The sequence below is a fragment of the Apaloderma vittatum genome, unplaced genomic scaffold (genome assembly GCF_000703405.1).
Source record: "Apaloderma vittatum isolate BGI_N311 unplaced genomic scaffold, ASM70340v1 scaffold19383, whole genome shotgun sequence".
Taxonomy (NCBI): Eukaryota; Metazoa; Chordata; class Aves; order Trogoniformes; family Trogonidae; genus Apaloderma; species Apaloderma vittatum.
The window spans coordinates 12,600-28,276 of NW_009710120.1; the positions used below are offsets into that span (position 1 = coordinate 12,600).

The 15,677-nt window shown below is 35.3% G+C and overlaps 1 protein-coding gene across 1 annotated transcript in view; it reads left to right on the forward strand.

The window, feature by feature from the left end:
* SLK (STE20-like kinase) overlaps window positions 1–15,677 on the forward strand; it is a 43,383-nt gene that overhangs the window by 12,596 nt on the left and 15,110 nt on the right. The window contains exons 2-8 of the mRNA XM_009867198.1: window positions 6,897–7,061; window positions 9,401–9,449; window positions 10,179–10,328; window positions 12,032–12,104; window positions 12,322–12,516; window positions 13,195–13,276; window positions 14,243–14,371. Of these exons, the coding sequence (XP_009865500.1) occupies window positions 6,897–7,061; window positions 9,401–9,449; window positions 10,179–10,328; window positions 12,032–12,104; window positions 12,322–12,516; window positions 13,195–13,276; window positions 14,243–14,371 (843 nt within the window). The remainder of the gene's footprint in view (window positions 1–6,896; window positions 7,062–9,400; window positions 9,450–10,178; window positions 10,329–12,031; window positions 12,105–12,321; window positions 12,517–13,194; window positions 13,277–14,242; window positions 14,372–15,677) is intronic.

The window sequence follows — 15,677 nt, forward strand, 5'->3', positions numbered from 1 at the left end:
TCTGGCTTCTTGGTTGTCTTAAAAGTCATTCTAGTGAACAATTAGTATTAGCAGTTGTTGTTTGATTCAAAATTATGTCTTGATATCATCGTTTCTTGGAAGCATTATTTAGCTGTGTCATCTGGAATAAAGATGTGTTTATTGCTGGAATAAAGACTTAATTTGAAGCTGCAGGAACCAAAATAAACTTGTAAATTAATAAGCAGTAAGCATGGTGGGTTTTTCTTTTTCTTATGGCACAAGACTGAATAAATAACTATAGGATATCTGTAATCCAAGATGAAGATAGACAGGGCTACTATCTTTCCTGGGTAGTTGTAAATCAGTTTGGGGCTGATGTTGTCTGATGCTGGGTAAAATGGAGAAAACCTCTGCCAGTAACTGCTAGTGTCCTTTGCAGATGAAAGATACTGGCAAAGCAGCTTAGCACTGCGGGGATAAGTCTTAATTTGTCACACTTCCCCCTTCTCAAGTATAGGAGTTGATTGTAATGCAGAATTGTGTATTTTAATGCTGCTATTGCAAGTAGTGTGTACAGTTATTGTAGCTGAATTTAGGGTAAAAATACTAGTCCTTTGCACTTAAATCTCTGACACTATTTAATGCTAACATTTAGTTACAAATGTTTTCCCAAGATTGTCAGCTGCTTTTCCCTGTTGATTTTATATGAACTGTCACACAACAAGAGAAGGAAAAATAGGAATGTGTGGTTATAAAACACTATAGCATATTTTGGAGATTTTCTTGCCAATCTTTAGCTTCTTTTAAAAAATTTTTTTTATTCTATTTGTTTTAACAGACTTGCTTAAATAAGAAGAATGATTCTGAAATCCAATATAATCTCCTCTGTTAAGTTTTGTCTGTTTGACTGTTTCAGTTATCTGGTACATATTTGCAAGTTCAGCCCTGGTACTTTTCAAATATGCATATAAATACTCTTGATTTCAGTGACACTATGAATGAATCAGGATGGGATGTCTGCTTAGGTGGTATACAAAATACCACAGAATTAATGAAAATGCAGAAAGGGAATCATGAGGTTAAACATGAAAATTATATTCCATACCACTCCCGAAAATAACTTGTGGAATCCTCAGAAACCAACTGCGGAGGAAGCAGAAGAACCACAATAAGTATGAAGTACAAGGATAATGTTTAACAAGTGAAGTTGTCATGGAAACCGCTCCAAAACTGGTGGAGCCACAAAGGCGGCACCAGGCCACAGTATCTTACAGATGTGGGATGAACCCTGAGCTCCACTAATAGTATTTACTTGTAAGAAGCAGAAGCACTTTTATCTACACTTCTACTTCAGATTTTTTTTCCGTGGCATTAAACGTTTCTTAAGTAGAAGAAGCTGTGTTGTAGGTAGGTATGACGCAGTGTGCCCTTTAATAGTTTTTTTGTGACAGTAATTTGAACAAGCTTTAGCATGTGTAACTGAAGTTAGCTGGTTTTTAATTCCTTTGACTAACCATATCTATAATTAAACAAAAATCTGAAATTTTCTGTAGTTTTTTTCTTTTTATTACTACATTTTCAACCATTGTGTTGTGAAGATTGGTGCAAAATGACGTAGCTTATTTGAAATGACCGACTCAATTTCCAGAAGTCTGTGGCAGTTGCCATCTCCTTCATTAGCCTAACTTGTGATTTATTCTAAAATCTTGCTTTAATATTGCAGAGGTAGCTATTTGCTCTGGAGTTGGAACTAATGCTTTTAGCTATGTTTCTCAGCATTTGAGAGTGCTTTTATCTCATTAATTAGATTTTTTTTCCTTCTAAAATTCACTAATAAAGAATACCTCGATGATTAAAAAAAAATTTGAACACGTGATACTCATCAATCATGCAGGGTTCTTTTTAGTTGCAAAATGCACAGGACAGTGTTAAATATGCTATAATAAATTTATGCAAAACAAAATCTAATGTATCTTTTTCCAGTGGGCCACACTACTTTTCGCAGATTTATTTGACCAGGCTGTTAAAATCTGAGATTATAGTAATTTTCTCTTTTCTTTTACTTGGTTCATAGGTTAAAGTGTGAGATCCACTGCTTTCTGATAGCTCTGAGAAGCCACTCTTGCCTTCATGTTGTACAAGGACAGTTTTTCAGTACTGATTACTCAGACATCATCAGGAAGCATTTATGGAGCAAGATCTGACACTCCTAGGTTTACACAAAAGCGTAGCTCTTTCTGTGGAAAAACACATTTTGCTGAATAGAGGTGCATGTATTTTTCAGTTTTTGGCAACCTTGTTCTATGACTGTGACTACAATTTTGTTGAGAAGAGTGAGTCAGGAAGAGCTTCTTAATTGGTTTGTTTTGCTGCCTGTAAAACGTGCGGTGTGGTTATATAACATCTCAAAAGAGATCAGGCATCGGGAAGAAAGGTGATGAACAATTTTGTATCTCTGCCTTGTTTCCAGTTGACTGAACAAGAAATGAAGGGTGTGCTTAACTTTTTTGAGCTGTAAATAGTGTTTAATTTTTAGGTGCCAGCATGCTGCATTGCAGGAGGAGTAGTTGCACGGTTGGGGAGGAAGCATTTGCTTGTGGTAGGAAACTGCAACAGCTCCTCCCAACCAGGGCTGAAACTTCATATTGGTCATCTAGAGATGAAAGCCTATGAGTTATCTCTGAGCTGTAATCCTATTACTCTGGAGCGGTGGCTCTGCTCTCCCTGCTGTCTGTGGCTGGGAATATGCAACTTCTTGGCTGAGTGCCCAGACAGTAAACCTACCTTTTAATATTCTGCTATCAGTTCCTTCACAAAGCTTCTGGCTCTGCAGCTTATATTTGGTTATATGATACTGCATAAAAAAATCCAGGATTGATAGGGAGGAGTCACTAATTTCGCATACACACTGATAATAGTTTTGTATGGAATGGTTATTCTTCTTTCTTCTACTGATAGATTTTCAAATTATAACAACATTTTTGTGCATTAGATGTCATTGCCATTTCAGTGTTGAGGGATTTAGGTTCAGAGAGTACTGGTACTAATGTACAAGATCATATTTGTTCTCTGCAAACCTACAGTCAGTCTTTCTAAAAGTACTTCATTTTAGAATTTGGAGAATAAGAATAGTTTTCTGTGCGTTTTCTGCTAATGAGACTGTGCCATCTGTTGAAAAAAATATGCTGTAATGTGCATTCTATCTCTCTGTAAGTTAAGTTTCCTGCAATACCTTAAATATATAATCCGGTAGAAGTTTTGGTGGAAGGATTACAATGTTTATGTATTGTTGCGTATATGTTGACATCTATGCCATATTGCATTAGCCACATCTCGGGGGAGTGAGTTATTCCAATTCTGGTTTCAACCATTATGTATGAATCTTCTGAAAAGATCAAATTTTCTTCATGCAAAGGAAGAATCTTTCTCCCCCTTTCTTCTTTGTCTCCACATAAGGCAGGAGTGAACCATAACTGTTGAAAATGCTAGTTTGGATTTCTCATTGTAGGACTGAAATTTACATCACCTGTTGTGGAAGCAGAATCAAATGTATTTAAGCCGAGCATTTGGAATAACTTGAATTGGTAGTTGAGAGCTAAAATATAGGTACGAAATGCTGGGCAGTAGATAGAGAGCGTGTTTAGAAAGGGCAGAGCTTCTGAGTAATACGAAGGGCTATTTGTCTTTGTTCATGTATCCCAATGAAAAATGAGTATATGCAAATCACGACCTGATCTACACAAACATTTTCCTTCTACTCTGACCTTTGGAGAACTCTGTGTGGCAGAAGAAAGACTTCAGCCGAAGTCTAGAAAAAACAAACATGCCCACACAAAGCTGTAAATGTGTTTTGTTCCTCTTAATCCAGATGGTTGGGATTTTTTTTCCCCATACAATACAGTGCTACATAAATCTTATGCATGAACAGTGAAATCCTTTCCTACGCAGTTTAAAAGAGCATATTTCTTACGTACTTCTTAAAGCCAGTCACATAGATGGGTATTTATTATACAGTGCAATGTGGAGTGGAAATGAATAGTGTCTTATTCAAAAAGAACTTTAAAAATAATGTTTAAAACATAAAGCTGCTTTTTATTTATTTTCAGGTATAACTTGATGTTTATTTAAAATGTTTTATCAGTCCTCAGAAACACAAAGTAGAAATACGCTAATTCTAAAGCTTTTGTTCTTTTAAGAACTGGAAAAAAACTCTGGATCTAGACCTACAAAATTTTACTATCTCAAGTCAGAACAAAAGCGAACTTTTGGTTTCGTTCTAATTGTTAAGATGCTCAGAAAGATAATCATACTTTCTGCAATCACTTCTGTTTTTTAATGAGGTGTTTTAATAGAGCTACCACAAGGAGGAAATAAACTTATTAAAGCACATTTCTAGCTACTTCAAGCACAAGGATCTGGGAAAAAGCAAAATAGAAAGTACTCTGTCAATAGAAAAGATAAATATATGCTACAAATGTAGCAACCTCTGCAGCATGTAATCACGCATGTTGATTTACCAGTGCCGCTCTCTGTCTCTCAGAGATTAAACTGAATCTGAAAAAATGATGTCTCTTACTGTAACCAACGTAGAAATTTAAAATAGTTTTATATAAACAAAATCTTATTACCATTTAATAGTTTACCTGCAGATTTATGTAAAAATGAATATTGGAATAGTTTTAATGATTTTTTTGTGTCATTTTTCTAAGGATACTTTTTAAAGTATCGGTTTTGTAAGGATACTTTAAAAAGCTGTTTTGTAAGGTACATTGGAGAGAGTGTAGCCATGCATGTTTCAGAAAAGTAAATTTATAGTTAATATTTGAATTGTTTAGCAAGGTGCTTTAACAAACATTTTTCTGCACATGTGAAGCTACCACTTCTAATTCCATGATGGAGTCAGACATGTGTTTCACCTTTCATGTTTAATTGATGGTGCAGCCCTAGAATAGGAAGGTTGGTCTTTCATTCTTGCTATAAAGCGTGAAACCAAACCGGATCATGTTTGTGTTATGAAGCGGACCTTTTATCATTAGAAAGTGTGTTGGAAAACATCTCAGTAGTTTGTTTTCGAATAATGTTACACAGATCCCTTATCTGCGTTGTTAAAAAAGGGAGAGCAAATACTGGGGTTGGGATGATTGGGATTTTTTGTTTGTTTTGGAAAGTATATTGAGATAAACATGTTACAGAAAATCTTTACCCTCAACACAAGATGAATCAGCTCGGACTGTGCTGATAACTGCGGTTTGCTGTTACTGCTGTTTTACTGAATGCTATCATAAACACGTACCTATAAATCCTCTATTCTCGTTTTGCCACATTGAGAGAGTTATTTATAGCTGTGAAAGTAATAATGTTTGAACCTTGGAAATCATTCTTCAGAATTCTTACTTGCTGTGTGGTAGCAGCTTTTGTTTGGTGCCAGTATAAGGTGATTAAGTGACTAAAGTCAGGTTTTGGGATTCTCGCTGTGTCCCAAGCTCATCTAGGCTAGATTTGAGGCCAGCCGCACCAGCAGAGAGACAGGATGAACCGCCTTGTGATGCTTCATATTGGGAGTCACAGTTGCCCCTGCAGGTTCTTGTCTTTTGGTGGTTTGGAGAGAGCGTAGGTCCCTAGTTCTCATTAAATTTCATTTGAATGTTTAAAGAGGTGGAGTAAATCTGGGCCTTTTCTTCATGGTCTTTGCGTAATCGGTGAAGTAGACTTCAGTCCTACAACTTCACTTATTCAGAGGCAAAAGGTAACCATTTGAAACGCCCTGAAAAACGTAATGTTTTTATGATGCACTGAGAAAATATACTTTCTGCTTTCAAATTTACTGTATTTCAAGTTTCAGTGTTCCTTCAAACATAATTATTAAAAAGTAGGTATAGTTTTGTGTGTGTATTGACACACACATCTATAGGCTGTGTTTAATATTTTATTTACCTATATATTAAAAAAAAAAAGAATCTCACCTTGCCTAGGTTTGCTGGATTACTTTCTCAGCAGTACTCTCTGGATAAGTATTTACAGCAACTGATTTGTGAAATTTTTTTAGTATTTAAATGTCACCCTAACTGCTTGTAACTTCTTATGTTCAAAAAAGCCAAAGGTATTTAAATGCATAGCAGAAATGCTTTGCTTTTTATTTTTCCTTGGGTATCCCAGGTCTTGTTTTCCTTTTGCTTTTCAAGTAAAAATGTTATATGTTCTCCATTTGACTGTGTCACCACAGCAGTTGTAGTTCCCTAATCTTAGGGTGCAGAATACTAAAGTAGAGGCTGGCAGCATCTTCTGGGAGGCAGTCTTCCACGAGTAGCCGTCCCTGGAAATCCTCCTAGACTTCTGAAATGAAGAGAGTAAAACACACGGATGAATTCATGGTGGCTTGGCAGCTTTCTGACACGGGGAGCTTGATCAGAACCCTTGGCTGAAGAAGAGCGTAACCTACCCGTTCTGATTTTTCTGTGAGGCTTTTCGAGCCAACAGCTGTGCTGCCACAGCAGGGGGAGTGTCAGAAGGGCAGGAATGTGTGTCCAAAAATGAGAGGGTGGAGGCTACGTCAGACTCCTTGCCAAGTGCTAATAGCTAGGGTTTTTTGAGGAGTAGCGCAAACCTTCATTTTAGGAGTATAAAACAGTCACGACCCAGAGCAACTGACTGCATGGTGGTTTAAAGAATGTGATGAGAATTAAGTATTTCTATATTCCTGTTTTTCAGTGTTTCTTGACATTGAGAACAGTTATTACACCCTTCTGCTAGCTTTTATCTAGTCTTTAAAATGCAGGTACTCTCATTTTTTAGAGATGCAAAGGAAAGGCAAGAGAATAATACAGAACTGTCAAGAGAAGATTTTTGGTTGGTTGGTTGCATCTTTTTTCTTTTTCTGATGGCAATTTTCTAGTGAAATTCACGTATGTATGTTTTCTGTGACTTTCCTTTTATAGGCTCAGAACAAAGAAACAAAAGTACTGGCTGCTGCAAAAGTTATTGATACTAAATCAGAAGAAGAACTTGAAGATTACATGGTTGAGATTGATATTTTAGCATCCTGTGATCATCCTAATATTGTTAAGCTCCTAGATGCTTTCTACTACGAAAACAATCTGTGGGTAGGTATTTTTTCTTCTCTAAATGCTTTTGCTTGTTTCAAAAGCTTATTGAAATTACATTTTTGTCCTTGACTTTATCTAAAGATCATTTGTCAATCACATTTCTTCAGGGTTGTCACTATTGGGATAATGATTCTGTTTCAAAACTAACCTGTAAATTTTAAGTGTGACATTTAGGAAATTGTCACTGTAAAATGGAGTTATATTGAGCCATTTGGTCACGAGTTTCAATTTAAAATTTGGAAATTAGCATTCATTTTGGTGTATGGAGAGAGTTCTTAGGGCTTATTTGTAACAGCAGTAATCAGAATTTAATTTAATTAGCACCATTTAGAGTGAGTCTAAGAATCTGCCGCTGAAAAATAAATAACGTGCTGAAAAGGTCAGCCTGTGAACTATGCATTTTAAATATGAGTTAATTCATTTGTACTTCATGAGGGACAGTTTACCAGGACTTGAGCCATAATTAATTTACTTAAAACCTAGATATTTGTACATAGAAGTGTAGTGGGCATACATAGGACTGTACATCACATTTCCCCTAATTCCTGTACGCTGACTAGCTTTAGCTATGAAAGTACTGGTTTTTTCTTTTTGGCGATCCAGTGCAGTATTTATAAGTGCTTTCAGAATTGTACAAAAAATACTTGGCTATTTTAGAAAGAGTTTATAGTCTAAAAAGATACCTAAAACAAGTAAAAGATATTTTCCTTGAACTCCTACAGATGTGCTTTATCCTTTAAGCATGAACACAATGAAAGTGTAATACTGTGTTTCCTGATGTAGATTTATTTTGTTACGTTTTGTGAAAACCTTGTGTGATGTGAATGTGAAGTAAAATGTTGTTGTATAAAACAGTGGAACAGTGAAAAAATTTCCATGCATAAAGGTTGTTGTGAAAGCAAGTATGCAGAGGCAGAATATGAAACTGAGTGGGTAGGCTTCACTGGCAGAATAAATGTAGAAGATGAGTAAATAGTTTGAAAATAAAATTGTAGATATATGGTTACAGTGAAGTGCAGAGGCATGAAAGTGACCAAGAGAAGGCTGTAATGATGTGGTAAGTAAACCGGGTTTAGAGGAGGAAAAAAAGAGGAGAATAATAGTTGAATGTAAAATACACTTTTACTTTCCAATTTTAGAAATACAGTTTTTTTTACCAAAGAGACCTTTGTCAGATTGTCAGATTAAACAGCAAATTTCAGAGAGATTCCTTATTTACAATTTCCCACACCTAACTTACTTGTCAGTGAGTATGTAGAAGCATGTAAATGGAATAATGACTTGAAGGATTTACAGAGAGTTGCATGATAAAATGCGTCTCTGAGAACTGTTGTTCTTAATTATAATAGTAATTTGAAGCAATATGTAACATAAGTGGTGTACATAAAAGTGTTCTAAGGTATAATTTGAGGTTTCCTCTTTCATGGGAATTACACTCTGATTTTGAAAGTTCTCTGAAGGAAAAAAATTGAGGTATTATTTCCCAGACCATTGTCTGGTAGAATTCTGACAAGAAATATTCATTAGCTGTCAGATTGAAAATTATAATGTAGTGGTTAAAGTTGAAACTAAAGAAGAAAAAGCAGATATGAAAGACTGAGATGTCAGTCTTGGATGACCTTTTCTCTTTTTTGTTCTCCTCGTTCCCTTTGTCTACGCTCTTTCTCCTTTGTGTATGTTCTTTCTGTTCTACATGTCAGCACAGTGTGTGCCCTGAAATAGTTGCAGTTTATTTTTGTTTCAAATGGAAACTGAGAACCAGAGATTAAATTGTTGTAGTATTATTAGATTCTGGGATAAAAATCTTGATGTATTGTAAGCACCAATGAAAATGGAGAGCAAAATATGTAAACATTCAAATTAAGTAATTTTGTGTAACTTCAGTGTATTTCTGTATTTTCATCTCATGTGAAACAATATAGGAGATAACATCTGCTACTAGAAAATCATGTAGCTGTCATACTTGAACTTCTCAGATTGTAGTACAGAAGTACAGTTTAATAATCAAGAAATGAGTTTGCAGGAATTGTGTAAATCACATTACAACGAGTCACATTCAGGCTGGCTGTTTTAATATGTTTTATAAGTTATATTCTGCAATTTCATATATGGTGTAAAGCTTGTGTCCCCAAGCAATTTTCAAATAATTTGCTTGAACAGCACAGCCCTGCTTTTAGCTACTTAACAGTATCAATATTTTGCAGAGGTTAATGAAATAATTTGTTATGGCCAAATAGTCTGAAACTCTAGTCTTGCAATAATTCTCCCTTAATCAGTGGTTCAGTTCAGCAGAACTATTTAATTTGTAATTTGTGTATTCTTTTGTTTATATACAGATCCTGATCGAATTTTGTGCAGGTGGAGCAGTAGATGCAGTAATGTTGGGTAAATAAGTTGTTTCAATTAATAAACGTGGTAACGTCTTATATATTGTAAGACTTGTTTCATATGTATAGTGTTTTGAAATGCAAATATTTATGTAATTGGTGTGCTATATGTGTTGAATGTTGGGGTTTTTAAATTGGCATTTACACTTACATCTATGGACATTATAACTTTTAAAGTTAGATTAAGTTTCTCTCATTTTTGAAGTGTTTATTTACTTTTCAAAACACATTTTTGTCTTGATCCTTTAAGTGAATGTGATGACTTGTTCTTACATTCTTATGGAGCTCTGTATTGTTATAATTTGTATGAGCCCTTTTCAGGTTATCATTCTTCCCTGCCATCTCCCAGATTACGTTGTGACAATTTTGGTATTGCATCAGTTAGATTTTTCTGTGTTTATTCCTCAAGTTAGGTGAATGCTAATACCATAAGTGAAAGACCTAGTCTTTACCATCTTTGTGTACTGTACAAAAGAACCAATCCCCAAACTATATAGCTTTTTCACAGTTTAGGTAGGTAGGTGTACATAATTCCTAATGCAGAGGGGTTTGGGTAAAAGGGATGAAACTTTTGCTGAAAGGAGGAAATATTTTAAGATACAAGCTTTTCTGGCATCAGAAATCAGAATCTGTCAGAATAATGAATTTTCACATATACTCTATAGTGATTGCTATGAACACGTAACATAAAATGCAAAAATGTTGTGTTTGTTTCTGTTTCTTGTAGAACTTGAAAGGCCGTTAACAGAGCCACAGATCAAAGTGGTGTGCCGGCAGACACTGGAAGCACTGAACTACTTGCATGAAAATAAGATCATCCACAGAGATCTAAAAGCTGGCAATATTCTTTTCACATTAGATGGAGACATTAAACTAGGTAAGCGTGCTGCATATACAAGTCTTTCCCAGAACTTTGCATGGCCTTATGATTGCATTTTCCCTGTATTAGTTGTATTTTTTTGGATGCAGGTTACACAGAGGGTAAAGGTAAGGAGAATCAGAAGATCACCACAGTGAGCTGGGTCTCTAAATTCCCAACTTTGCTACAGATGGTCCTTTTAAATGTCAGCAAGATGTGCGCAAATATGTCTGTTACCTAACTCGTATTTATCACAGTGTCTCTGTGAGATACAGCACATCGTCTGTGTTAAGAGTTTGGGAACATTTAAGAACCTGTGTTGCTACATCGGTAATTAAGTGTATCTGTGCTTTTTTGCATAGATATCCCTGCACGAGATTATTAGTTGTACATGCAGTACTTGCATGTGCCTTTCTGTTCTTCTGCAAAGTATGGGTAACTTCACTGTTCTGTTTTTTCTTGGAAACCTGAAGGTTTAAAGATGGAGTCAGTGCATAGGTCTTATTTATAAATGTAATAGAATCACTGTCTTAGTTTCTTAGTACTACTGTAAAAAAAGTAGCAAGAGTCTCGCGGTTACAGAGAGTATCCTTTATTCCTCTTCATTTTATTTGCCTCATATGACCTGGCTCCTAGTTGTGCAGACTGGAACTATTTTAAGGTTTTGTCAAGCTTAGCTGATAGGCAGCACTGTGCAGGCTGTCAGGATACTACTTTATGGTTCAGACCACAAGGAGATTTCTTCCCCACATGCATTTAGTGAAGTTTTCAGGTTTGCTAATTAAGATTTCTAAAACCAGATTTACTTTAGTGTTGAAAATTGTACAGCATCCCTTGAAAGACTTTTTACTCCTTTTAAGCTATTTATATTTTGATTCTGGTACACACAGAAGTGGGTAATTCCTTGTTTTACAAACGTGAACAGCAAATAAATCTGTAATCCCCCAAGATTTCGGATTTTGTATTTGAATAAATAGCTGTCTTAGTATTTGTGTTTTTCTGCACAGAGTAAAATTAGGCTTCTTGAGTGTTGAGCCTATCAAGTAATTTTGCACAGATTAAAGACAGCAACATATGGCAATTGTGCCCCTTAGCTCTAATCTCTAGATCTTCATTAAGTTACATCTATAATAAGCATATAACACTTATTTATATGTCATCTTTTTTTTTTCTAAGTGAGAAACATAGTGCTTTATAGACGAGTAATAGTAATTGGAAAGATCAAGTTGATTTTTGGTTGGATGTTACATCAAAGCTCCATATGCAAGTTTTCAGATATCTAAAGTGAAAAGTTGTGTTGAAAGAAACCCGTAAGATAAACTGTAGCTTTATGAAAATTTGAATCCTGAAATTAAAAATCAAATGAGTTGTTGTATTAATGAGAGCACTAATGCCATGTCTGAGAAATACAGACTTCATAGGCTAAAGAAATTCTAATTAAAATAATTTAACCCACAGATTCTTGCAGTAAATACATGCATTGCTTGTCTCACACAACTCAACAACGGTATTACCTGTTTTGAGCACTGGAGAATAATATTTATTCAATATCTTGTATTAGAAATGCTTTGAGCCTTGGCACTAAGTTACCAAAACACAAATTTTTATCTCACTTTGAAGTTACAATGCTCTTCTGTTTGCTTGGGAACATAGGAAGACAGTTGTAAAATATTACATGTTTTCAACCACTCACTTAATAGTGTTTTCATGTTTGCTTTAAGCGGATTTTGGAGTATCGGCTAAAAACACAAGAACAATACAAAGAAGAGATTCTTTTATTGGTACACCATATTGGTAAGTGCACTGCTTTGCTGACTTTTTAGTATGAACTAACATCTTAATATTACCTGTGTTGCTAATATTGCAAGCTGGATACAATACCATGTAAATACGTTAAGCAAGAGTACAAAGTGCTTCTTGAAATGCTTCAGCAAATGTGTCTTTTTACAACTTTTTGTGAAGGAGATTGCAGTGCATTTTCTGATCTGATCCTTCATTATTCTTTTTGCAGGATGGCTCCAGAAGTAGTAATGTGCGAGACCTCTAAAGACAGGCCTTACGATTACAAGGCTGATATTTGGTCTCTTGGCATTACTTTAATAGAAATGGCTCAAATAGAGCCCCCTCATCATGAGTTAAATCCAATGCGAGTGCTTCTGAAAATAGCAAAATCTGATCCACCTACATTAGCACAGCCTTCAAAATGGTTAGTATTTTATTCACAACTTTCCTACCACAGCCTGTAGATTTTGAGTCTATGGCATGCCCAGTCATCTCTTTGAACTTCTGTTCATGGGCATCGACATGTGAAACTTTATGGGACTAGCTAAGTCAGGTACTTATTCTATACGTGCTTCTACATGTGTATATGTATATACACACACATATATACATATATCTCCTTATACTACTGGGACTATGGTCTTTTTGTTGTAGTTTTGTATAGAAGCTTCCATACTGAAATATTTCAGTGATTTTGCATTAAAATGTATACAAGATAGCTTTTTACAAATGCAGTAGATGATCTGAGGACCACAGAAAAAAAAAAAAAGGTTGAAAAGAAATTAAAGTAATTTTATCCTGAGAAAACATTTTTTAAAGTTGTTGTCCATTTGGGAATTTTAATATCTTTATGTGATTCTGTAGTGATCTAGCTGTGATGTATTATAAATCCGGTGCCAAAAAGAACTCTTTTACTAATGGACAAACATTTTAAAGATTGTGTTTGTTCCACAATGGCCTTTGCATTCCTGTACTATCTTTGTTCCCCTAGATCAGTAGAAGGAGTTGCAGTGTAGATGCGTGTGAAAGCAAAAGAAAATTTCACTAAACGCTAGGTTGATGTCAAGACAAAAGAACACTACCTGTTTGCTTGTTTGTGTAGGTCATCAGATTTTAAAGATTTTTTGAAGAAATGTTTGGAAAAGAATGTAGATGCAAGGTGGAGTGCAACTCAGCTTCTACAGGTAGGAACTATTGTTTAAAGGCAAGCATATTTTGTATTTTTTTTAACAACAGAGCAGTATTATAGTAATATCAAATAATTTCAAATTAAGTGTTTGTACACAATCTTTTAAAACATTTTTGCATTGTTCCTTATTTGGTAAAATGTTATTAAATGATACCAAGTGCAGATCAAATTAATTGTTCACATATTTTGATGTAATATAACTAACGGCTTTGCATAAGTATTTATACTTTGATGCTTATAATGGCTGAAGGAAATATTTACGTAAGTAATCAATTGCTGACAGGTGTTTTAAAAGCTTTAGTGCTCAGCCTTCCTTTATAATGCTGTCACTGCAGAACAGCTAAACAAGAGTAGATGTGACCAGGTACATTTGCTTCTGTTGAACGTCAGCACGCATTTACTTTATCCAGAATATATCCGGCATATGTTGCATAGATTTAAGCAGCAGGGCCAAGCAGAGAAAGAAGAGTCAGACGGCAGGGCAAGAACAGGTAGCTGTTACCTCTTAAATGTAGAATTCTATGTTCTTGTTAGGAAGAATTGTTCTAAAGACAAAGCAGATGTTTTTGTACAAGGGATATTTCTAGATGAAGTTTAACAGAAAATAATTTAACCGTGGAACTGAAATGAAACTAATTTCCAGGAAAAGTAACATTTTAAAAAATCTTTCTACTTCTTTTCTTTGGATTACGAAACAGGTCAGTATAAATGAATTACTTGTATTTTTAGCAAGTTTGTTAGACTACTTACACAGTATATATGGATACAAATGTTTTATATTTAAAACAGAAAAAGAAAACGTTAGGACAGTTATGATTAATGTTAACTGTGAATCTTCAGGTTTGAAAGAACCAAAGTAACATTTCTCTGAAGTTGTATTTCTTTAAGAGAGTTATAATTTTTCCCCTGTGTACAATCAAGTCAGCCCTTCAATATTGTGCTTATTTTTTATTTTCACAAGCATCCTTTTGTTACTGTTACTTCCAATAAACCAATAAGAGAATTGATAGCAGAAGCTAAGGCTGAAGTTACAGAAGAAGTTGAAGATGGTAAAGATGAGGATGAAGAAGAAGAAACAGAAAATTCTCTGGTCAGTTTAAAATTTACTTTTTAAAATATGCAACTAGTTTCAGTAACTAATTTCCTATGGAGAACTCAGTTTCTGATGTACTACCCAACCTCTGTATCGAGTCCTCTAAGAACAGTAACATAAACATACTCTAACCTTATGACAACATACATAGTCAGCATCTTCAAAATTAGCATATTCTTAAACTCCTGAAGAACTTATAATAAAGAATATTATCTAATATTATCTTCATTAATTTTTACAGGTATATGTGGTGTCGAATTTTAAAAATCAGATATACAAATGGTTTTAAGTAAAAACAACTAGATGAATGAGTAGACATATAATTTGTATTCTGTAAGATGCTTGAAATATTAAGGAAGATATCTGACCATTATGCTATAAACTAAGTTTGTGATTTTACAGCATGACTGTCGTAGAAAAAACAAAAGCAAGAAACCCCATATTTTACCAAGAGAGGATTGCATTTCTGAATATATTTCTAGAGATGCTTAAGGATCTTAAAACACAAATAAGTTCCTCAAAGGGCAAAGGCACGAAGTTCAGTGGTAGGGCTGTAGGTTGCAGAGTTTACAGGTAGTGTGCTTTCTGACTTAACTGGCTTAAGCATTATTAGACACGGACAGTGACCAGTACCACCAGTAGCTGTCATTACCAGCAGTGGTGAAGAAGACCGGTGCATGTGCCCAAGAAGCACACCTCCATTTCCTCCTTACCCTTCCTTCACCACGCTAGTCATGTCTTCTCGCCTTCATACCACGTTCCCTGTCGGCCCCAGCAGATCTGCAAGTGCTCATTCCCTCCAAATGCCTCCAGGACTTGCTCTGTGTCTCCTAAGGCATCACCCACCACCTCCCTCCACTGGTCAGCTGCCAGGCCGTCCTCCCGTCTCTGCGAGGGTTGGAGGGAGCTCCACCCTGAGCCACAGTTAAGTGTCTCGACACATGCAGCAGTTTAGGAAGTCGTGGGATTGATGTTTTTGCATTATTTCCTTGTGGTAGTTGTTTTAAAACTGCTTGGAGACCAACAGTGAACTTCTAGAACAATTATGTGAAGAAATCTTTTAAATGCACGTTTGACTTAAAAGGAGATGTTTTCTATATGCTTGGGAAAACCTTAAGGTAGGAATCAGGGAATCAAACCTGCTCTTGTTACAATAGCTAACCTGCTGTGTTCCAATAGCAAATCAGAAGCCTGATCTGCAAATTACAGGGTTCTAACAGTAAATATAGACAGAGAGATACCACAATCACTTTGAAGAGTGAAAGGGCAATTATTATTAAAATGATGCTTTATTGCTATATTC